At 40.1% G+C, this 23,461-nt stretch overlaps 1 protein-coding gene across 2 annotated transcripts in view; it reads left to right on the top strand.

Annotated features, from left to right (window-relative positions):
- NWD2 (NACHT and WD repeat domain containing 2) overlaps positions 1–21,909 on the top strand; it is a 59,467-nt gene extending 37,558 nt beyond the window's left edge. For both annotated transcript variants that reach the window (XM_083835683.1, XM_083835684.1), the window contains 4 exons: positions 12,078–12,281; positions 13,571–13,715; positions 13,994–14,583; positions 16,198–21,909. In XM_083835683.1, the coding sequence (XP_083691809.1) occupies positions 12,078–12,281; positions 13,571–13,715; positions 13,994–14,583; positions 16,198–20,133 (4,875 nt within the window). In that variant the 3' untranslated portion in view covers positions 20,134–21,909. The remainder of the gene's footprint in view (positions 1–12,077; positions 12,282–13,570; positions 13,716–13,993; positions 14,584–16,197) is intronic.
- Positions 21,910–23,461: the final 1,552 nt, after the last annotated feature.

Here is a 23,461-nt window from a genome sequence, read left to right as displayed (position 1 = left end):
TTGTCATGGCTTTTGCCTTTATGGGTGTCCTGGTTTTGGCTGGGAGGGAGATAGAGACGCTGAGATAGAGTTAAGAGTCTCTCACGTAAGAGACATCAGACATAAAATAGAAACAGATTTTTATTAAAGCTCCTTACTGAGTCACTATTCACAGTGTTGAGAAGTTTTACAACGCGTGTTACTTGGGTGCTTGAAGTTACCTGTCAAAACATGCATGCAGTAGACACTACAAGTACCACTTACTAGAAGTCCTTGACTGACTTAGATCATAGGGCACAATACACTCCTTGCATCTGACAAGAAAGCTGAAAAATACTAATTTTAACTTCAGCTTTCTTCTCTGAAAAAAAAGAAGGAAATTGTGCATTAAAAAAAAAATCACGTCTCAAGTTATCAGAGAGGTCATTTAACTATATTACATTGTTTTGCATACAGTGGTAAACACTAAATTCTGGGTGCTGTGGAGAGGTAGCATTATTGTCTGCTAGAACTAATGTCCCCTACACTAAAAGCTTGCCTTTGGGCCTTCATTTGTTTTATATCCCTGCAAAACATGTTTATTAATGGTGTTTAGCTGCTTTACAACACACTACACGGTCGTGGGTCGTATCAGGCTCATGGGGACTCTATTATTCTGTGCAACTTGTGAAAACATTTTCTTGACATTTAATTACAAAATTAGGTTTTCATTTGCACTCTCAATGAATACCAATCTGTTTAGCTCTAATAAGAAAGGGGAAAAAAAAAACAGCAAAAAGAAATCTGCAGTGAAATGTCACATCATATTAAAATTAGTTTTAGGTTTCCTAAAGTTGGGGGGGTGTTATTAAAAATGTTATCCCATCAGTGATCTCTGCCTCTGATGATGCTCATTAATAAACACTTTCTAATACTTTCATAGGGGCTATGTATGTTACTGAGAAACACAGCTTAATTATGTTACTGAATACAAAGGTAGAGGTCCACTTCCAATAGAGTGCATGGATAGATTTCGCAGTCCTAAAAACTCCTCCTCAGCTGCTGCAGCTTTGGAGGTGACTACAGACTAGAGGCCTCTGTGTTATCCCTTAGGTACCTAATTCATCTCATCTTGCCATGCGCAAAATTACCTCAGTCTAAGCTCTTTGGCTCATCACTTATCTTAAATATTATCTCAAGACGGGAATTTGGAAAATAAGCAACCCTTCCTATAGACATTAGCACAATTGTATTTCCCAGAGTATAAAAATGTGGCCCCTTCCTTTCAGAAGGTACATGGGTACAGCAGGAGGCAGCATCCTTTCTTTCATATGAAACATACCAAAGAGGGCAGTAGGAGTCCTAGATTTTAATTCCTTGGGGCTGGTGTCCAGAAGCCAATGTCCTGTCCTCCCAGCCCTAGGCTCAGGGTATCTTCTTCCTCTCCGGCTCCATGATGCCTGCATCCCTGGCTGCTCAGTGAGGCACATCAGGCAGCGGTGGCAGAAGAATCATTTCTCCATTACCCAGTCTTCACCTAAGAGATGCAGGACAGGGTTTCAGACCCTTTCTTGATTCCTCCCTGCTTGGGTGAGTGTTGTGATTATTTTACGAAGTGAAGTTACACAGCCATGCTGTCATCTAGAAGACAGGGTAGATCTTCCAGGAAAGGTACTTTTCCCACCCTCTGCAGGAAGGGCAGGGATTCCACAGGCAAGGTTATTGACTCCAGTCCGGGGCTGGTTGCTGAAATCTTCTATTAGATCTCGCCCTCGTAGTTTGTTTTTCTGTCCAGCCCCACTATTAAAAACTGCTGTGGGACCTGTCAGAGAATTTACAGGAATGTGGGCTTGCAGTAGAAGTCACCTGCCAGATCCCACGCTTTATATGAGAGGAAAAATGTGCATGCCCATTAAGAAGATTCCCACCCATTTTCAAAAAAGGGCAAAGCGAAAATGAATCATTTGTCTGAAGGCAAATCAGAGTGAGAGCTCAAGTGTACCGCCAGAGGTAGGCAAAATTTTCAGTCCTTTCCCCTATCTTTATTCACAGACCTTATCTTATTTTATGCTTTTTGACTGATTTTCTCACCGGTACCCACACTCAGGGAGCTTGAAGACCCAGCAGTGGCAGTGAAAGAAAAGGCTACAAAATGAACTAAACTGGTGTTGTGTGACCACACAGGGGACAGAAGAGTGTGGAGGAAGGGCACCATTGATATTTTCACATCCAGAAGAAAGGAGAGTTCTGATGAAGCAAAGTGTGTCAGGGAAGTAGGTAATGAATTTCTTCTGAGGAAGCACATCTCCCTGCATGACGGACTGCTAGCTCCTACCCACCACATCCTGAGAAGTCTTTCGCCATTATTGTATATCTCCCTACCACTAGGCAGAAGCTTTGAGATTTAAAAATATTGCACTGTGGGTGAAGTTCAGAGCTGAGGGAATTGGTTTACTCAGCTTCAGCTGTTCTCTTTAATTTCCTAAAAGACAGGCTAAGGATCAAGTAACATCATTCTCACACCTCATGCCAGGTACATTTCTCACAGCAAAAGACTTAAGCGCTTGCACCCCATACTTCCAGCTGCAATTACAGTTGGTTTTCTTACAAGGCAGTTCAACAACCCCTTTTTGTTTTTCATGGAGCTGAAAGCAGTATCCTTATGAATTTCCTGAAATACCTGTAGCTGTGCCACCACTACCACCACCTCCATGTACTTCTGCAGTGCCTCCAGGGAAAAAAAAAGAGAGAAATTAAGGCATACCTCTGCGACCCAGCACACAGCAATATTTCTCAAGCCAGGGAGTGTAAGTGCACATCTAGGCAGGGCAGAAAAAAAATCTGTTTCTCAGTGCAGAAATATCTTTGTTATACTTTCAGTTTTCCATTCACTTTGATAATTTCAGTAAGAAAAAAATAAATTTCTTCTTTTATGTTTTGTGCAGTCAGGTGAAGTTCTAAAAATAAATATATTTACTTGCAAGCTTCAACCAAAGGATCGGAGTATGGACACTATTATTATCACCAGGTATAGGGAAAAAACAAATTAAAGTGTTTGCTACTGTTCTTAATGTATCATTTTTCTCTTAAAAACAAACAAGACAAATGTAAAGTGACAGTCCCGTCCCAGCTGATACATAAATACACAACATCCTTTGCTACTAGCAGTCAAAACAGAAAATGTTTCTTGTTCGTTTGTGGATTTTGTGGCTTTTTTTTGCAAGCTGTCATTATCCTCATTTTATAGATAGGCAGTCCGAGTTAGTGGCAAAAGCCTTAGGAATTTACCAGCGTCTACACTGAAACGAAGCAAAATAGGAATGAAGGACTGAAATTTAAAAGGTCTGCACTAACTCCTAAGTTGCATGGCGTTACAACTGCAGGCAGTAAGGCAGTTGGACTAGAAGGTCCCTTCCAACTGAACTATTGTACTTAACAACAAAAAGAGTTGTTCTGAATGCAGTTACATCTTGGAAGTGACAGGTTACAACTTTTTTGGCTTTTTGTTTTTTCCTTCATATTTTTGATTTTGAAGAATATTCTGTCAGGCACATCCGTGTGAGAGCATCAGAAGGCACTGACACTGCACCGCATTACAGGTAGCAGACACAGAAGTAGAGGCAACTATTTTCAGGACATCTTTTAGCCCCCATATACCCTGGAATTCCAGCTTCCTAAAGCTTGGTTTGGATAAAGTGCCTTATTACAGCCTTCTCCATCTTGCTTTCAGTTGTTCACTTTGATTCAGATCAGTTTAATTTAATTCCTTGCAGTTTAGCCTAACAAGCAGTTAACATGTATACTCTGTTGAGATTTTCAATGGATTCATATGTTTATTTTTCTTATTGTTGAAATCATTAGTGCAGTGCAAATAAATTTAAGCAAATATACTTTTCTTTTTTCAGTTCAGATGATTCACTGTTGTTTAGCCATTAGCATTTTTTTGCTTTGAGTTTGAGAGGAATTGGCTATTGTTCCCTCAAGGAATAAAAGAACAAATAAAGGGCATTTCTTTTCTGTTTGTTTGTAGCAAGTGGTATCAATTCAAATAATATTTATTTCTCAGAAACAAGGTCCATCTAAGCCTGTTATATTTGTGCTTTTTGATTTTATTTTATCTTTGTCCCCAGAATATCTCTGGCTGTTCCTGAGATATCTTAATCACCTTATATTGCATATGTAATTTCTATAGGGTACTGCTACAATACGGTTACAATACACTGGCAACAAACCAAAAATACCTCTAGTTGTACTAAATTTCTTTCAATGGGATGTTAAATAAAAGGCCCTTTAAAATTGATATCCTGACCGTTTTGTTCCAGATTTTCAAGTCATTATTTACCTGTCTATTTGCTTATATCAGTTCAGCCCACATTTCTGCAGACCAGGAGGGTAAATAGGCCTGTATGTTACAAATTCTGAGGTCCTTTCCTGACTTGGAACCAGCCTTCTAGGCAGGATGGACATGGGAATGCGCTGTGTTATCTCATGGAAATTCAGGATGAAAGATGGGACATAGAATGTAGCCAGTATAAATATGAAAAGTAAGGTTTGAAAACAAGAGAGCATTTCCTGTTGTTGTGCTGGTGATTTTGTCTTCAGTTTGCACATACACATACATGTATGTGTACATACCAATTGAAAGAAATTGTTGGGTATTAGCATTTGATTATAAAAGTAGGCTTTTTAGACAGAACATTTAGAATGTTTAAGGTCTTTTAAAATTGAAGTTAAATAGAAATGTTGATCTTATATTTTTGTTATTTCTTTTCTATCTATAGCAGTAACATACTTTTTATCAGCTAATAGATTAACATCACAGCAAGCATTAGTGCAATAAGGACATTTCACTCACTGAGCAAAATGGCTATTTGACTGAAATGTATGGCTTTAAAGGGGAAAAAAAGGTTTTATTTCATAGAAAGATGTATCCACCAGTGGAAGGAAGCCTGGAAGAGCAGACTCAGGCAGCTCGCCAGCTTCCAAGAAGCCTGATGATTTGGGTACGTACCTGCTGACCACAAACTTGTCCTTCTTTCAGTTCAGGAGAGATTTTGAAACAAACCTCTCTGTCCACAGTGAGCTGCCTCATTACCAGCCTTACTGTCAGTCATGCGTGAGGTGAAGCATGGTGTGGGTTTCTATCAGCCTGACGGCCACAGTTCCCTTAGGGATGAGTGGAAGGACACCTCTGGGACATCAGTGGGAGCAGCCAAACCCCTAGCAACAGATGAACAATGTAATGCCCTAAGGCACTTTAACAGCACTTAAATCCCTACAAGTCTGGCATCTGCCTGAGGAACCACTTAGTGGGTCTCAGTGACACCTGAATGCTGATGTTGGGTGCCTGCAGGCAATTTCCAGCCCAGAGTATGAAGTATTCACTGCATCCTCACCACTTTCTCCTAATGGAGCTGCTCCACTTTGATTAGTTGATCTCAGTTTAAGCTTACATGAATTTAGCAGGCTGAAATATGAGTCACTCGGGATCTAACTCACAAGTGGGCAAGGCTTTCCTACTTCAGCAGTGAGCAGTTCCTGTGAAGATGATAGGGCTGACAATTAGGAACAATAGCTTCTGCTATCCCATTACAACTAAACACTGCAGACCTGTCACAGGTCTGAATCCCTGCCCAGACTTAACTCCCTGCACCTAATTGCTAGGTGAAATGGGGACAATATACTTCTGAATCTCTCTTGGCTGTTGCCAAAACAAATTGCTTAAGTGCTTAGATCTGGACAAAAAGAGGTATCTTAGGTTAAAAAATTAATTATGGTTTAATTTAATTCCTTCAAAGGCAATTTCTTGAATATTTATTCTTCAAAAAGTTGGCAATCAAGGACTTGTCTGAGATGAGGCAGAGAGGACTTTGATATGTTTCAGTGTTACAAGTGCAACTTTACAAGCAGTAAAAGTGGTAGGACTGATCCCATGAAGTCCAGCAAAAGATCGTTGGATCAGATCATTCATCAGCAACAAAACTGTGTTTTCAATGAATCTGTAGCTTTCTCTGTTGGCAAAGAGGCAAAAAAATGCTGCTTTTAAGGTGGAAAGTATCTGAAATCACAAAACATTACAGATCTGACTTTTAAAGTGACATTTTCAGATGTTACTGTATAATTTCCTTAAAATTAAAAAAAAAAAAAAAAGATGAATGAAACCAATCAGTAATGAGTCCAGCTTGCTAGAATAACTTGATCTGGTGCTTAGGTACATGATTTAGTGTGTGATATTGGGAGTAGGGGGATGGTTGGACCAGATGATCTTGGAGGTCTTTTCCAACCTTTACGATTCTATGAATCTATGATAATTTGATGGCTTGTTTTTATCTACCACTAAATATACTAGAGAAATTAAATATCTTAGTTGAAATTAAATATATCCAAAATTTCAACATATTCTTTATTGATATAAGGTATGGTATTAGGGTTCATGAATGTTTCAGTAATGATGTCTGAACTTGCACTATGTGCATGCACTATGAATCCATCATATCTCAGGATCAAATCCAAACCTCATTAGTTTCCTCCTTTTGGTCATTATTGTGACTATGCCTGTAATTTTTTAATCTGCCTTTAATAATCTTCCTTTAACATCAGCCTCAGGCGCAGCAAAGCTAACAAGACTATTGCTGAGGTTGCTCTGTGTTAATTCTATAAGGTTTTGTCAGACACAATTCATTGCTGAGGGTTTTATACATGTTTGCCAGCCTGATCGCTTTAAACAGCTCAATCACCTGCAATCTAATGAATCTTTAATTTGTTGTTTTACTATTAAAGGAAAATGACTCATCAGGTGGGACATTGGATTCATAAGTCTGCATATAAAACTGTCTTTTGGTACTGAATGTGGTGTAAACATTACTGTTCCCTTTAAAAATAATTTCCTATAATAATCATCAAAATGTTCCAATGTTGTTACCACAAATTGAAGTTCTAGTTTATTACTGTACAGTACTGTGGTATTTTTCATAAAGGGTGTAAATGACAATATTCTTATTTGCATTTAGCATGAAGCAACATGAAGATTGTGAGAAACTATATTTTCTTCAAACTCGTTTGTTCTATTTTTCCTACTTGAACGTACAGGGAATATAGAGAGAGGGGCAAACATCTTCAGGGGCTGCTGCAAGCCTCCTGTGTAGGTGCAGCTTGGACACGGAAGCCCCTGGAGAAAGATGTGTGATTCTGAGCTTCTCATTTAGGCATCTGAAGTTTTGGGTGGTTTTGTGGTATCCTGATAGGATACACTTAGATATAAATCAAAAGGAGTAGAGGGGAGGTGGCAAGTCCCTGGTACCAGCTAGAAGGAAATACGTCCATGCCTCATCACCATGTCCAAGCACAGGAAGATAGAGTTTTCACGGCCCGTGCATGCAAATCATAGTATCACAAAATCAGAATATCTGGAGTTGGAAGAGACACGGAAGGACCATTGAGTCCACCTCCTGGCTCCACACATGACCACCCAAAAGTCAGACCATGTGTCTGAGAGCATTGTCCAAATGCTGCTTGAACTCCAGCAGGCTCAGTGCTGTGACCACTGCCCTGGGGAGCCTGTCCCAGTGCCTGACCACCCTCTGGGTGCAGAACCTTTTCCTGATATCCAACCTGACCCTCCCCTGTCCCAGCCCCATGCCGTTCCCTCGGGTCCTGTCGCTGTCCCCAGAGAGCAGAGCTCAGCGCCTGCCCCTCCGCTCCCCTCGTGAGGGAGCTGCAGGCCGCCATGAGGCCTCCCCTCGGCCTGCTCTGCTCTGGGCTGAACAAACCAAGGGAACTCAGCTGCTCCTCGTATGTCTTGCCCTCTTGAGCCTTCACCATCTTTGCTGCCCTCCTTTGGATGCTCTCTAATAGTTTTATGCCTTTCTTATGTTGTGCAGTACTTGAGATGAAGCCGCACCAGCACAGAGCAGAGCAGGACAATCCCTTCAGTTGACCAGCTAGCAATGCTATGCCTGATGCACCCCAGGGCACAGTTGGCCCTTGTGGCTGCCAGGGCGCGCTGTTGACTCACATTCAATTTGATGTCAACCAGAACTCCAAGATCACTTTCTATGGGGCTGCTCTCCAGCCTCCCATCCCCTAGTCTGTACGTACAGCCAGGGGTGCCCCATCCCAGGTGGAGTTCAGCCTTGCTCTTGTTAAGCTTCATACTGTTGGTAATTGCCCAGCCCTTTAGTTTGTCAAAATCTCTGTGCAAGGCCTGTCTACCCTCAAGAGCGTCAACAGCTCCTCCCAATTTAGTGTTAATCTGCAAACTTATTTAGTATACCTTCAAGTCCACCATCGAAGTCATTTATGAAAACATTAAAGAGAACAGACCCTAAAATGGAGCCCTAAAATGGAGCTAAGAATGGCTTCTACAATGGGCCCTAAAATGGAGCCCCACTAGTGACTGACCAACAGCCTGATGCATCTCATTTACTATAACCTTTTGAGCCTGACCCATCAGCCAATTGTTCACCCACTGCATTATGTTTTTGTCTATCTGTATGCTAGACATTTTGTCCAGAAGGATACTGTGAGAAACAGTATCAAAAGCTTTGCTGAAATCTAAAAATTTTGCATTTTCTGGCCTCCCATGGTCAACCAGGTGCATAACGTTGTCGTAAAAGGAAATTAAGTTCATTAAACAAGACTTTCCCCTCATGAACCTATGTTGGTTGTGACCAATGACTGCGTTGTCCTTCAGGTGTTTTTCAGTAACTCCCAGAATAATTTTCCCCATAATTTTACCAGGCACTGAAACGAGACTGACAGGCCTGTAATTACCAGGGTCTTCTTTCTTGCCTTTCCTGAAAATTGGCACAATGTTTGCCAGCTTCCAGGCAACTGGGACCTCTCCAGATCCCAAAGACCATTGAAAAACAATTGAGAGAAGTCTCACAATGATATCAGCCAGCTCTCTGAGTGCCCTGGGATGAAACCCATGGGGTCCCATATGCTTAAATGCATACAGCTGGAGCAGGAAATCCCACACAAGTTTGGGGTTGGCTGGGAATTTGTTACTGCAGTCATGGGATGTGATACCAGAGTCCTTCAGAGAAAGTGTGAGTTACTTTTGTCCTCTCCAAGAAAATGAAAAGAAGTTGTGTTTCAGTACCTCAATTTGATGGCCAATGAAACTGGGCCGTAAATTTAGGCTAGCCTGGAGTTATCAAGCAGCAAAGGAATGACTCTATGAAGAATTTTCTACCAAAGAAGTTTTTTTACCAAGAATATTTTTGAATGATTACACAGAACTGGATACTAATACCAGAACTAACTTCTGTTGGGGTTCCAAGAGGAACACAACACAGTGAAGTGCCTTGGATTGCCCTGCTCTAAATGGTAGACCTACTCATGATTTGCTGTTTCTGCCTGCATAATCAATTCCTTTCATTCCAGTTCTGTTTTTTTTTCTTTTTTTTTTTTTTGTTCCTATCATGTTCCTGTATCTCTTCCTCATTATTTACTTGTTAATCTTACAGTATAAGAACCTCCAAGTTATTAATGCATTTACTTGCCTTTCTAAATGCACACATTCACCAAGTAGGTGCCCCAAGAGTCCTCAAAATCTCTGTTCTGCTGCTCCTTAACTTTGTTTTAATTACAGAAATGCCTGTGTTTTGGTTAAAAAATTGAGCCCTTCCTTGCTCAGACCAGCCACACGAAGCAGTATGTCTGCATTAAAGAAAGCCAAGTTTCAGAGGAGTGCTCTGAGCATGGCTAACTCATGCAGCTCATGAAGCATTTCTACCAAAATCCCCACAATGGTTTTCTGGCATGTAGTGGGCAAAGTTATGAAAGACCATTTGATTAAAAAATGTAAAGGCTTTCAAATAATATTTTTGTGTAGGCCTCAGTTTTATTTAAAAGCTCATGATAAAACCATCCACAGTGATTCTAGTATTCTGCTTGTGTTAAAAAAACCTTTTAATGTGTTTTGCTCAACTGGTCAGGAAGATGTTCCCTAGTGCAAGATTATTTACATAACGTCTGTTGCAATGACAGATAAAATAGAGCAAAAAAACCCCTGTCTCTCAATTTTAAAGTAATGCTTTTCTTTACTTATCTCTTATTCAGTGGAGAGGGAACAGCATGAACTGTACCAGAGAAGCCAAAAAGTACACAGAATAATTCCAAAACAAATTTAGTTGATTAAATGCAGTACATTAAAACAAGACATTTTAATGTTGACATTTTAATATTGTTAGTGAAAGGCCCAGCTATTGATCTTTGCTCAGGAAACAATGAATCCATTGGACTTAAATTCAGAAAAAGTGTAGCCTAATGAATTTTAAGTAACAATTACTACACAAGGTAATGGCAAAATTTCCATAGCAAAGCTCCACTGAGAGAAATTTAGGAGATTTCTATATCACTCTGAATGTGCTAGGGCTTGCAGTTCAGCATGATAGAGTTATTAATCTCACTTGAAAAAAAAAAAGAAGGAAAATAATATTATATTTTGTTTAACTTCTGCAGCTCCAGAATTCCAAAATTATTGGGCTCTCAGGCCAACCACTCACCATCAGAGCCAGCACTGTAGTTTATGTGAGCTCTCCCCAGTCAGCTCCAGGCAAAAAACAGCCAGGTTACAATGCGAGCTGTGGTCTAAGCTAGCCCAGGTGCTTTTGCCTGAAAGAGGTTAGGAAGTGTTTATGTAAACTGCACGGATGTCTGTGCTCTGAGACTGCAGCATCTAGCAGGATGAGCCGCATGAGTACCTTCTGCCAACACAACTGGCTTCAGAGAAGGGTATCTGCAGCATCACGCTTTTATAATCTGTGCAGCAAGCTTCATCACCATCAGTTATTGATTTTCAGGGTTTAGTTACAGCTGAAAAAGTTTAAAACAGCTTCTCATTATGATGAGTGGTTTAAAAATGAATATTTAGATTTTTATTATTTACAAACAAGGTCATTTACATTTTTAGGGTACTACTTTATTTGCATTAGCATTACTTTGCTAAGAGATCTTTCCAATTCAAATCATGATGCTGATACCGTTGGTTCCTCTCCACATTAAGTACTCCTTCTCATTAACTCAGAATCTTTACTGAATACATTTAAATGTGGAAAGAAAAAATGGAATTCTATTTTAAATGAAGTGAGAATTCTCACTTCTGTGGACCAAGATTTGAATGCAGAATTAATCAGATAGTCACAAATGTGAAAAAGTTTGTAGAAAGAATGCAGAAATGTCTTACAGCTCTATCTTCCAAAAAGTTTTTCCCAACCCTTTTTTATTTAATATTTATAGGCAGCAAACTACATAACTGAGTTATAAAAAATGTACTCATAGCATTATAACCAATATTTTAAACTTCAGATACTTAGGTAACAAATCTTATGTGCCACAGTTTAAGAAAAAGAAGTGGTCTAACATCCACAGACCTTTACGTTTATACCAAATATATGCACTTAAGTACTAAAATGAGCTTTGATCCATTTCTATTTGGTATTTGGTCAAAACTCTTTTCCCTTGCCTCACTGTTCATTCCCTGGACAGCTACTGGGGCAAAGACATTGAACATTGTTTGCAGTAAGGGAATATGAGACAGCAAAGCAGCTTGTGGCTCTACAACATTGATCTTGGTATTTCTGGTAGAAGCCACATTTTTAGTAATACTAATGGGAATTGTACACAAATTCATGTGAATTTTCACCAAACAGAACATAAAATCTTATGTTCCGTTGCAGTGGAAACCAAGAATAAAACCAAGAGGTAAAGAATTCACAGGTGCATCCTTAACCTGTAGTCCGCAGAAAAGGATTCCTACATTCACTTTTACATGTGTGATTAATGCCAACTAATGGGAATCAATAATACACAAGTCAGTACTGTGATAAGAAAATATGTTGGGTGTTTTTAATTACATCTTTTGAATGCCTTTGTATTTTTATTAACGGTTAATGTTAAGAAAGCTAATGCACCTACTTGAAATTCTACCAAGTCATAGTAGTTGGATGTAGCTCAACAGTAATTCATCTTACACTATATCTGTTTGCCTTTCTAGTAATTTCAAAGTCATGAAACTAGTTACCACACTGGTTTTTAAGAAATTCAGATCCTGAGGAGGGTCTTGGCATCTCTAAAAAGAAAAATGTAATCCCTACTTTCCTGCAAATACACAGGGCTTACTGGGAGAGAAGTATGGCAACATCCGAATACCAGGGGAAGTTGAGTCAGCCGAATTTGAAATGATCCTGGACGCTGCCGTAGAGGCTAAGCTAGAGACAAGGATTTTAGAGGAGTGGTACTGCAGGGATGAGAACGCAGTGCCACCAGCGTATTACCTCAGGCCAAAATCTGAAATGCTGAAGAGCTACCAGAATACGGTAAGTCACATTCACCTACAAAAAATTTCCTATCAGTTGAAAAACAGCCTTTCAAGAGTCCTGAAGTGCCTAATGCTGTCCCTGGGCAGATCCCATACTATTAACTTCCTAACCATATTCTAACAGAAGTTTTTTGAACACCATTAATTATCATTTTTAAAACATGCATTTGTCGTTAACTGGTGACAATAAAGACTTATGTATCACCCAGGGCTCAGTTCTGCCTTCCTACACATCCTATATATCCAAGGACAGATTTCAGCGTACAGAAGAGAGGTCCTTAACAGAGCAAACATTCGTTTTGAGCACGTACTGCAGTGTAGAAGAGAATGAAATTAAACTGTTATACTGCATTCACCCATCATGTAGCAGAATGTAGTATTTGTTGCATGAAAAAACGTTGTAAACATGAAAAACGTTGACACAGAAGTGTTTAATGAGCTGAATGCAGTATAATGTGACTAATTCTGACTTATTTACTGCAAGGGAGGAAGCAAGTTTTGTAACTTTATGTGTTGTTTTGCTAATGCGCACAATGTCCTTTGAATAAAGCTTGGCTTTTTTTATTGTTAAAACTTTGTACCTTTCCTCAAGCTACTGACACAACAGGAGTAGTCAAAAGGATATTCATAACTTAAAGCTAACAGTTACATCTTATAAACTCACTGGAAATAATAAAAGACATACCGCTCTGAACACGTCGAGAAAGAGTTGCTAAGGAACGTAGCCCTCAAGGCCACCCTTTTTCTTATTGCACCCTCCCACCACCAGGAAAACTGGAGACCCCTTAAACACGTCACTTGCAGTAGGTCATGCAGCGGTGACTACCAGCTGCCTTAAGGAAAACTTATATTTTTCAAATATAAGGTGCTTATTTACCACTACCAGGAACCTCATTTTCAGTTTTGAAATCCAAGTTTTAATTATTATTATTATTACTTCTCTTTAATAGGAGAAATAAGACTGCTTCTTTATTATCATTATTTCAGGCTTGGTTCTCTGGTTCTCAAAACCCTTCTTCTATTAAGGTTTTCTCAGTCTTATTCATGAGGAATATTGCATCAGCTGCCTACAGGAGGAATTGAGAAAATATTCGAAGTAGATAGTCTTTATAATTCGATAAAAGAATATATTATGATTATCTGCAGTATAAAAAAGTTGAACTTATTTATTTTTAGTGTGTGTGTTTCTCTGTTACTGTGATATTTATGACCTTAAATATTAGACTTTTACTTTTTGAAGTGGTAGATGTATTACAGCTACTGTTTAACTATGGATATTTTTAAAAGATGGAATCTTCTTCAAACTCTATGAATGAGAACAAATGGCAAGATATATCAGAAGAGATTAAGAAGATTTTTAAGACTGCTGTGAAATTGCTGTATGAGAAAGGAAAAATGAAACACAGCCAAGCAAAGAGATATCTTTCCTCTGGTAAAGTTCAGACTTACTATTTCTGTGTGTTCATTTATTATCTTTTCTATCAACCTTTCCACAAACATGAAAATATATTTCTGTTGGCATTTCTCACCTAACCGAAGAGGAAAACGTGCTTGTTGCTCTTGCTTGAGACAAGCAACTTTTCTGTGCTTTTTCTTCTTTTCACAGAAAACAGGTGCAATCATTTAAGAGTCTGCATGTTGGGGGGTGGGGTCTTGAACTGTTTATAAAGAAAAGGTAACAGAGACTCTGTGTTCTCTTTTCATCCTCAGCTATTGAAGATGAACTTGATTTTGCCTTGGGTAAACAAACACCAGCTTTCCTAAAGAAGTGTGTTTGCTACATTCGGAAAATTGCCAACATCGAGCGTTTTGTTAAAATTCCAGAGATGGGAAAATACATGGACGTGGTACATACAGCTGGGAAGTTTCTACGAGATCCTGAAGCCCATGAGAAGCTGATCAAGCTCAGGGATGAATTCATTCCCACCATTGTCGCATCCTCCAATCTGAGAGTGTACACATCCGTCACTCACTGTGACATGAAACTGGGCTACTCCCAAGAAGTGGAGAATCATTACATTGAAGGACTCGGTAAACAATTCTATGAAGACATGATCGATATTATCCAGGCAACAGTGCAGCAGAATTTTGACACAGAGACAGACTTGTTGTATGATGAAGTTCTTCAGCATTCATCACTATGTAAAACATATTCCACTTTTTATGAATACAGATGTGAGGCATTGCATATAGTTCACAAATACGTTCTACCTAGCAAAATAGGACACATTAACCCTCTTATCATATACGGAGGACCATGCACAGGGAAAACTCTTCTATTAGCCGAAGTGGCAAAGAAGGTAAATAAATACCTTACATAGTTTGGTGATGCCAAGAGCATTTGTGCATGAAGGCTAGATTTTCATTCTTCCTCTTGACAATATATCAGTCTTTAATACATAAAATAAAGATGATAAAACTGACATACTGCTTATTGTTGTGTACATGTTGAGAAAAAGACTTTTCCTTTGACTAGCAACATGTATACATAATGCCCAACTGAAACAAAAGCTTATAGAGCTTTCAAAAAACTAGTAGGGATCAACATATTTTTGAGTTATCAACCTGTACTTCAGAGTGATCTTTTTCCCTTTTGTTCCACAGAGGTCTTATAAATCTGGAACCGTCTAAACATCATATGCTGTTTTTAGTCTTATTCACAAATACAGCATGTCTTTCCAAGTCATGCTATCTTGTTTTATGTTCTCATCAGAAATTACTCCAGAATTAGACTGATACGCTTGCTACAAATACACTTGCCAGAAATCTATCTGCAATAACCAGCAAAAATACCTGTGTTTAGCTGACATATGCTGCTTCAGCCACTGAGCTGAGTACTACAGGGACATGAGGAAAACACTGCAACACAGTACCAGATGCAGGGAAAAAAGGAAAAAAAAAAAAAACAGGCTGGCGTCTCTAAGCCTAGTTCTCTAGCTAGAAGTCACAACTTCGAGTTCCCTGCAATGTGCTTAGAGAATTTGGCACAGTAGGCTGGGAAACAGCCATTATCAGCCAGGAGGAAATATAGAAAGGAACAATAATGTTTAAAATCCTATCCCAAATGCGACTTCCTAGATTCACATCAGTTGCCTACATGAAATTGGGATTTACAATTTAAAATCTCATTTCAGATCCCAATACATAAGTTAACCTTGAGGCTCTGGTTATGTTTTTCTTTTAAAATATTCTGTAATATTTTAAGTGAGGGGAAAAGACTTAGCATGTGAGAGAACTGAGTGAGTTAGCCTGCACGGACTGAGAGGATTTAGAGCCACATTCCTCGCTTAGAGTATGCTAACAAAAAAAAAAAAAAAACACAGCAAGAAATACATTTTACCCATTATGGCAGTGTTAGAGCCACAAGCGCACCAAGAGAAAGCATACTTCAGTGGTCCAGGAATTAACATAACCAGCTAGGAATGGGCAATCCTATATTCCCATCCCTGTCCACCAAAATCATCAGGGCATGTATTTATAACTCTGTTGTGAATGAATATTAAGCAAGCTTCGGTGCCAAGCAGGTCTGCCTGGCCAAGGATGATCGCTCAGTGTCTAAGGAAGGTTGTTAATAAGAGCATCTGCCTACTGACTTTCAGAAGTGAGACACAGATTTTGCAAAGAGTACCCTGGGATTTACAGACTAAATTCTGCTCAGGTCCTCATAGATGTAAGATCCTCTTTGTGGATCTGTGTCTTAGTGTTTTGGGATACAACCTGGGCTAAACAAAGATGACGTATGATATAAATTTCACCCAGTGCACATAAATCAAAGCAACCTCAAACTGCTAGTGAGAGCACTTCCACTCAACCAGTAACGTTTAAAAAAAAAATTATATATATATAGGCAGTTACTATTTATAAACTCTGTTACTGTGCTTCAGATACTAACTAAATTGTGCTCTACATTCTAGGCCTATTCCTGGCTGCAGGAAGAGATGGGACCTGATTCTGACCCTGTGGTAGTTATAAGATTTTTGGGATCCACCGAAACAAGTACCGATCTGAAGAACATACTTCAAAGCGTTTGTGAGCAATTAGCAGTCAACTACCGTTGCCTCGTACAAAGTTACCCAAAAAAGATTCATGACCTGCGGGACTTGTTCATAAATCTTTTGAATGAGTCTTCATTCCACAGGCCACTGGTGATAATTTTCGATGCCCTAGAACAGCTAACAGATAGCGATGATGGTAGGAAGCTTTGGTGGCTTCCCATTCACCTCCCCCGCTCAGTACGGATAATTTTGTCAACACTGCCAAACAAGCATGGGATCCTGCAAAAACTGAGGTGCCTTATTCATGAAGAAGACAACTACATTGAACTGACTGCAAGGGACAGAAAGATGTGTAGCCAAGTGCTGAAACATCAGCTGCTGCGAGTTAAACGAAAAGTAACATCAGGGCAACAGATCTACGTCAATGAAGCATTCTCCAAGTGCACACTGCCTATGTTTGTGAACTTAACCTTCAGGGAGGTCAGGAACTGGAGATCTCACAAAGATGTGGACGAGTCCTCCCTCTGTGTCACTGTACATGAAAGCATAGAACAGTTGTTTTGGTCGCTGGAAAACAAGTGTGGATCGCGACTACTGTCAAGAGCACTTGGCTACATCACTATGTCCAAATCTGGCCTGAGTGAAATGGAACTGGAAGATATTTTAGCCCTTGACAACAGTGTTATGTATGAACTCAGTGAGAGTGTCCGAGAAAGTAACCCATTGAGAATTCCCTACATATACATTGCAAGGCTTAAGGAGGGTTTACAGGGATACTTAATAGAGCGACAAGTGAAAAATGTAACACTGCTGCTTTGGGCAAATAGGCACCTGCAACTAATTGCCCAGAAACTGTACCTGAACAATGAAGAAGATTTGCAAGAAATGCACACAGTCATGGCAGAGTATTTCCTTGGTGTTTGGTCAGGTGGGCGAAGAAAACCTTTTTACAGCAACGACCAGTATCTGAATGGCTGTCCCGACCATGACAGCAGAGGCCTGAATGAAGACGAAAAGCACTGCATGGATCAGATTGCTTTTGACAGGCAGGCACCTGATCAGCCGTGGGTTTTTCAGTGTAATCCCTTAGAGCCCGATATCTTTTTTATCAATCACAGAAAAATGACGGAGCTTATTCATCACTTGACGAGATGTGGAAGAACAGATGATCTTCTGTACGGAGTCATTATGAACTTCAGCTGGCTGTACACCATGATTAGGATAGGGCAGTTTGATAAAGCGCTTTCCGACATAGAACTGGCTTACACCTGCTCGCAAGAAAAGGAGCTGAAGTTTCTGGCCAGTACCCTCCGCAGCATAAAGTTCAAAGTAGTAAAATACCCAGGGTCACTCTCCGCTGAGTTGCAGCAGAGGCTTCTGCCAGTAGTAAGCTCATTGCCTAAACTCAGACACCTCCTCTTAGAATGCGACAAGGACGGGCCCAAGTACTGCTCTATCGTCCCTTTGCATTCATCCATGGACGTGACTTACAGCCCCGAGCGCCTGCCGCTGTCATCCAGCTGCATGCACGTCACGGAAATCCTGCCCACTTTTAATCCCAGCACAATCATCGCTGCTTTGGAAAACGGCTCCATCAGCACCTGGGACGTAGAGACCCGCCAGCTCCTGAGGCAGATTACAACCGCTCCATCTGTTATCTTAGGGATGAAACTTACTAGTGACGAAAAGTATCTTGTAGTGGCTACAACAAAAAACACCCTTTTGATATACGATAACATAAATTCCTGTCTTTTGTCTGAAATGGAAATTAAGGGATCAAAACATTGTGGAATAGGGGGGGGCTCCAGTTTTATAAATGGATTTACATTATCGGTCAACCATGCACTCGCGTGGCTGGAGGCCAGCAAAGATGTCACCGTCATAGACCTGCTTTACGGCTGGCCTCTCTATCACTTCCACTGCTGGTACGAAGTGACCTGCGTGCAGTGCTCTCCGGACGGAGTTTATGCCTTCTGCGGGCAATATTTGAACACCACAACCATTTTTCACTTAGGCAGCGGAGAGAAGCTGGCCACCGTGACCTCCGAATTTTCTGGTGGATTTGTGAAATTCCTTCACATTCTGGACACAGCCCAAGAAATGGTGATGGTGGACAACGAGGGTAGCCTCTCCGTTTGGAATACAGAGGAGATCGCGAATCCCCAGCTTACGGATGACTTTGACTGCAGGAGAGAAGACAGCGAGGTTGTCAGCATAGAGCTTTCCGAAGACCAAAGTGCAATTTTAATTTGTAAGGCTCTCAGCATTGAGCTTCTTGACACTCGTGTGTGGAAGGTGGCCGAAAAGTTTAGAGCTAAACACAATGAGCGCTTTATATCTGCCGTGTTGTCCAAAAATGGCAACTGTATAATTGCTTCAATGGAAAATACCTCAGCCATTTTTGTTTGGAGAAGAGATACAGGACAGTGCATGGCAAGCTTACAGGAAATCTCAGGAACTATAGTCAGGCTAATTAAATCAAATCATCATAACATGCTGCTATCCTTATCCACCAGTGGTGTCCTTTCTATCTGGGATATAGACATCATAACTGCTATGTCCAACATTGACAAATCCGGCAAACCTATCCAAAGACTGGTGCTGCCGGCCAGAGGGGAATTAATATACACATTGGATGGATCAGATTCTGTCCACAAGTGGAACTTCAGCACTGGATTTATTGAAGCTGTGTTCAAGCACGAAGGAATTGTTGAAAACTGTGTGCTGACCTCTTCTGGAGAGATAATGGTTACATCGGATGATAAATGCAGCCAGTATGTATGGCACACTGTTAGCGGCGAAAACATCTTTCGCATCAATGGGCAAAAAATCTCAGAGCTAATGATCACTCATAATGACCAATTTGTAGTCTCCCTCTGTGAGCAAAATGCATCCAGAGTTTGGCGACTGGCCACGGGACATCGGGTTTGCAATATTTTAGTTGCCTTACAGAACGCATTTATAACAACTGCAAATACTTTTGTAGTCGGAATGGCGAAGAATAAAGTGTTGGCAGTGAGCCTCTGGACAGGCAGTATAACCAAGAAGTTTTGCTGCGATGATGGTGCAAGCATTGTGGACATCAAACTGATACCGGATTGCCCAGATATTATAGTATTTATAACATCTACTGAAACAGTGAACATCTGGAGCCTAACAGAGGAAGTCATCTGCAGGCGTGTACAACTGCCTAACAATTTCTTAAAAAATTTGGAAGATTTTGAAATGTCCCCAAACGGCAAGCTAGGAATTATAACCCGTGGTGATGAGAACATCAATGTGCTTGATCTACACAGCGGAAAACTTCGTGTGGTTCACGCTCCCGGTATCATCTGGAGGCAAAGGCTGTCTCGTGATGGCCGCTATCTCGTGTACATCTGTTTTCGCGGTGAGGAAGATGATGACAATGGTGCGATCTCCAGTTTAATTGTAATGAGGCTAGCGGATGGCAAAAACATCGGTGCCTGCTCTCTTTATAAAACTCCCACTTTCCTTGCACTCTCACAGAGACATTTAAATATTATTATCGGATTTGATGACGGAAGTATAGGCACTTACACGGTAGTGGATCGAGTCGACGCTGCACTGAAAATTAAAATTGCTACTTCAAACAGCCGTCAGATTTTCAACAACACGACACAAGTGATTAGGCCAAAATGTCACAATTATAGCTTCAAAGTGACTGCAGACTGCATTTGGAGGGAATCAACTGAAGTATTTGCAAGGGATAGCCCCATTACAGTTACAGAGCCGGAGGTGAGTGAAGCAACACCAACCAAAAAACACAACTATTGCTACGAAAAAGTGTGCTCAGCCATAGACTGCAGAGGACACAGTTTTGCTGCTGACAACTGAGTATCCGTCTGGACTAGTTTACCTGAGTAATAGTATACATGCATAGATTTGTCTTCTGAATTCAAGTAAAAATGAGTGCATTTCTTGGAAGACAGACAGAAACAGCAGAGGGCAGACCAGCCGTCTTTTCCTTGACAAATATTCTTAGATTTATGTACACACACAACACAAAAAAAAAAAAAAAAAAAAAAGCAAACGTGAAGCAAATATATCAGCAATCGGCTGCAGGGTTTTTTTTAAATTTCGGAATACAAGGTTCAGTCCTTTCACCAGGGCCAAAAATTTCTAGCAATACTATCAAAATTGTTATGCTACTACAGAAGTTAGGTGACCTTACGTGGAATTGACAAACTGTTGCAACTAGAGCTAACGCTCTACCTGACCGGTGAGAAAGGCAGACCACTGTTTTATAAACCAAGTCGCCTAGAGGTGGTCAGGGCTGGGTCTATAGCTAACAGCCAACTTTATACCCACTTGCAAAAATGCGTTTTTCTTGCTTGATGGTGCAATGACAAGATGTCACCTGCCAACCTGGAACACTTGATACATTCCATCATCATTTAAAATATACCTACCCTTTCTTTTTTTTTTTTTAATTGGGATTAATCATTGGGTTGAAAGGAGTAGGCATCAGTCAGCTGCAAACATGTCAACATGTGAGGTGATAAATACTTCACCTCAGTGAAAGGACTGAAAGATTATTTTTTTTAATTGCATGCAGGGATTTCAGGTTTCTGTATTGTGATAAAAATGATTAAAAAAATAACTAGGTCATAAAAGGGATATATGGTTTGGGTTTTTGTTTTTTGGTTTGGGGATTTTTTTTTGTCTTCACAGTGTTTATTAGTACAGGTCGTAAAGAAAATTTTTTCAAAGAGAAAGGGCATTGCAGATAAACAGTTAAACGTATGAATTTCTTTATGTTAAAAGGTGGCTATCCGTTTTCTTGTAAGAAAATCCAAAATATCTCCTATATCCCAAAGTAATCTTAATAGAAAGCTTTTAGACATGCCATGTTTTATTCTTGATAACATTTGCCTTACTATCATTTCTGTTCTTTCCCATGATAAATGCAGATCAGATGACCAAACACTCTGGGACTGCTTGTATATGTGCTAAAATTCTCCACTAAATGCAAAGGCTGTCCAAAGGTTCTTTATTGTTCCAATTTGTAATGGGTTTTTCTTACTTACTACCTTCACTTTCTGCTTTAGAACTGTTCTGAGCCTTTTGTACAGTTTTACCAGTTTGAAGGCAGAAATTGTGAAATAATCACATGAAATAATGACAAATGCTTAAAAAAAAAAAATCCATTTTGCCCAAGTAAAAGAAATGCTGGACAACATCTGAAAGGATAATTTTTTTGTCTCCTTACGTACCTTAAAGATGGCATATCTGTGGAAAATTTTTCAAATGATGTAAACAAACCAATTTTATTTTTAAAATGAGAACTCCATGCCACAAATTTCCAAGAAATGAATGCTAAGCTAGAACTTAATGTAGTGTGTGAATGTTCTATGTACAAGCCAATATAGTATATTAAGTGACTTGAATGATTTTTCCTAACTTGTTTGCAACTAATAGATCATACTGAATGTTTTTATGTAAACTTTGTAATGTTGGGAAAACCTACCCAATCAGAGATTTATATTTTCATAAATGTCAAATTTAGTTAAATTTTGTTACAGAGTTGTTAAATTAGAAATCTATTGCAGTCTTCAAACAATATACAGTCTTGTGTATGCATTGTTTGTACTAATAAACTAAGGAAACAGACCCCTGTGCGTGTTTGCAGAGTTTTAATTTTAGGGACAGCCCAGTAGGAGACTGCATTTTAGTGTGGCATTCCCAGCTCTTCTTGAGACTTTAAATGAATGATGTGTAGAATATATATTGGCTATTTCCACAACAGCAAATTTCATGCTGTCAGAGAGACACAGCTGCATGCATTTGCAGCTCCCATTAGCTTGTATTTAAATGTTTTTAAGGGCTAGGTTTGTAAGGAAAATTCCAATATTTTTCACCCTACAGTTAACTAAATCATTCAAAAGCCACTGAAATTTACCCAAAAAAAAAAATGCTGCTTATGACTAGATTGCACACTGCCAGTGTGCAAGTCAACAGACAAAACTTGTGTAACCTATCTGTTAGAAAGCACAGAAGAGAGGGGGACACCTGAAATCCCATTCCCCTGCAGAGCCACGGAGATGGAAGGAAGTGGCTCAGGGATCCACTCCTCCCAGGATCCTGTTCTGAAGGTAAGCAACTTCCAACTTCTTTTGAAAACCAGGTATAACGCACTCATGTCAATCTTGAAAGAGTTAAAATACGTGGTCTCCTACCTGCCAGGAGCGTGGCTAACACTGGGTAGCAACTGAGCGTAGCATAGAAACAGAGCAAAACACAGAGAGAGAGAAACACTCTTCCTGGTCGGGAAGCAGTACCAGAACCCTGCCCAGCCCACTTCAGCTGAGTGGTTTATTGCTGGAGTACACAGATTTGTTCCTCTTGTTTTCTGCCTCAATGCCCTTCTGCACAGTGGGATGGCTTCTTGGGGCAGGAGATAGTCCCCACCAAAACAGATGACCAGCCCACCAGTGAGAGCAGTCTTCCCTTTGTCTCGGGCCAAAGAGGGAACTGATTTTAGGTCTTTGTCAAAACAATAGGCTGGCACAAGAAAGTGTTAGTGCTGTAAATAAAAAGGCACAGGTGCTCTCGTCAGGTTTTGAACCTTAGTCTTGTGTTCTGAACAAGGACAGCAGGCATGGGGCAGCACCACTATTTCTCTTTGTTGTAAACCACTGAGAAAGATGAACGTGACTCCTATTCCAGTTCAGCCCTTTTGCCTGGGATTGGGTTCGTAATCTGATTGAGAATGCTGTTTAGGTCCTGCCCCTCTTTATAATTTCTCTCCATCTCAGTACATCTGTACCTCACTCAGGTTTCCAGCTTTCTGAATCTCTCTCTCAGGTGTCAGACTCCTCAAGTGCACTGAGCATCAGCAGCAGATATGTGTCTGAATGACATTTACCTGCTTGGTAGCCAAATACTTGCTGCTGCAAGACGGAGTGCTCCACGGTCCCCTCGCAAATCTGACCCCCAGTACCTCCACACTGTTGTACAGGGTGAAAAGTTTCCCTCATAGCAAGTGACCCAAACGCTATGTGCTGTTCTATCCCTTCGTAGGAACAGATCAATTTACTTACTTTCTCTTATGGAGCACTATTTGCATATCCAGAACAAAGCTTTCATTCATTCTTTATCTAAAGTGCCTCAATAAACGGGCTCAGATGGGGTCCATATTTTCTGACACGCAAGACTCTAGGAA

Source organism: Anser anser (assembly GCF_964211835.1).
Source record: "Anser anser genome assembly, chromosome: 4".
Classification (NCBI taxonomy): domain Eukaryota; kingdom Metazoa; phylum Chordata; class Aves; order Anseriformes; family Anatidae; genus Anser; species Anser anser.
This window is presented reverse-complemented; position numbering and strand designations above follow the sequence as displayed.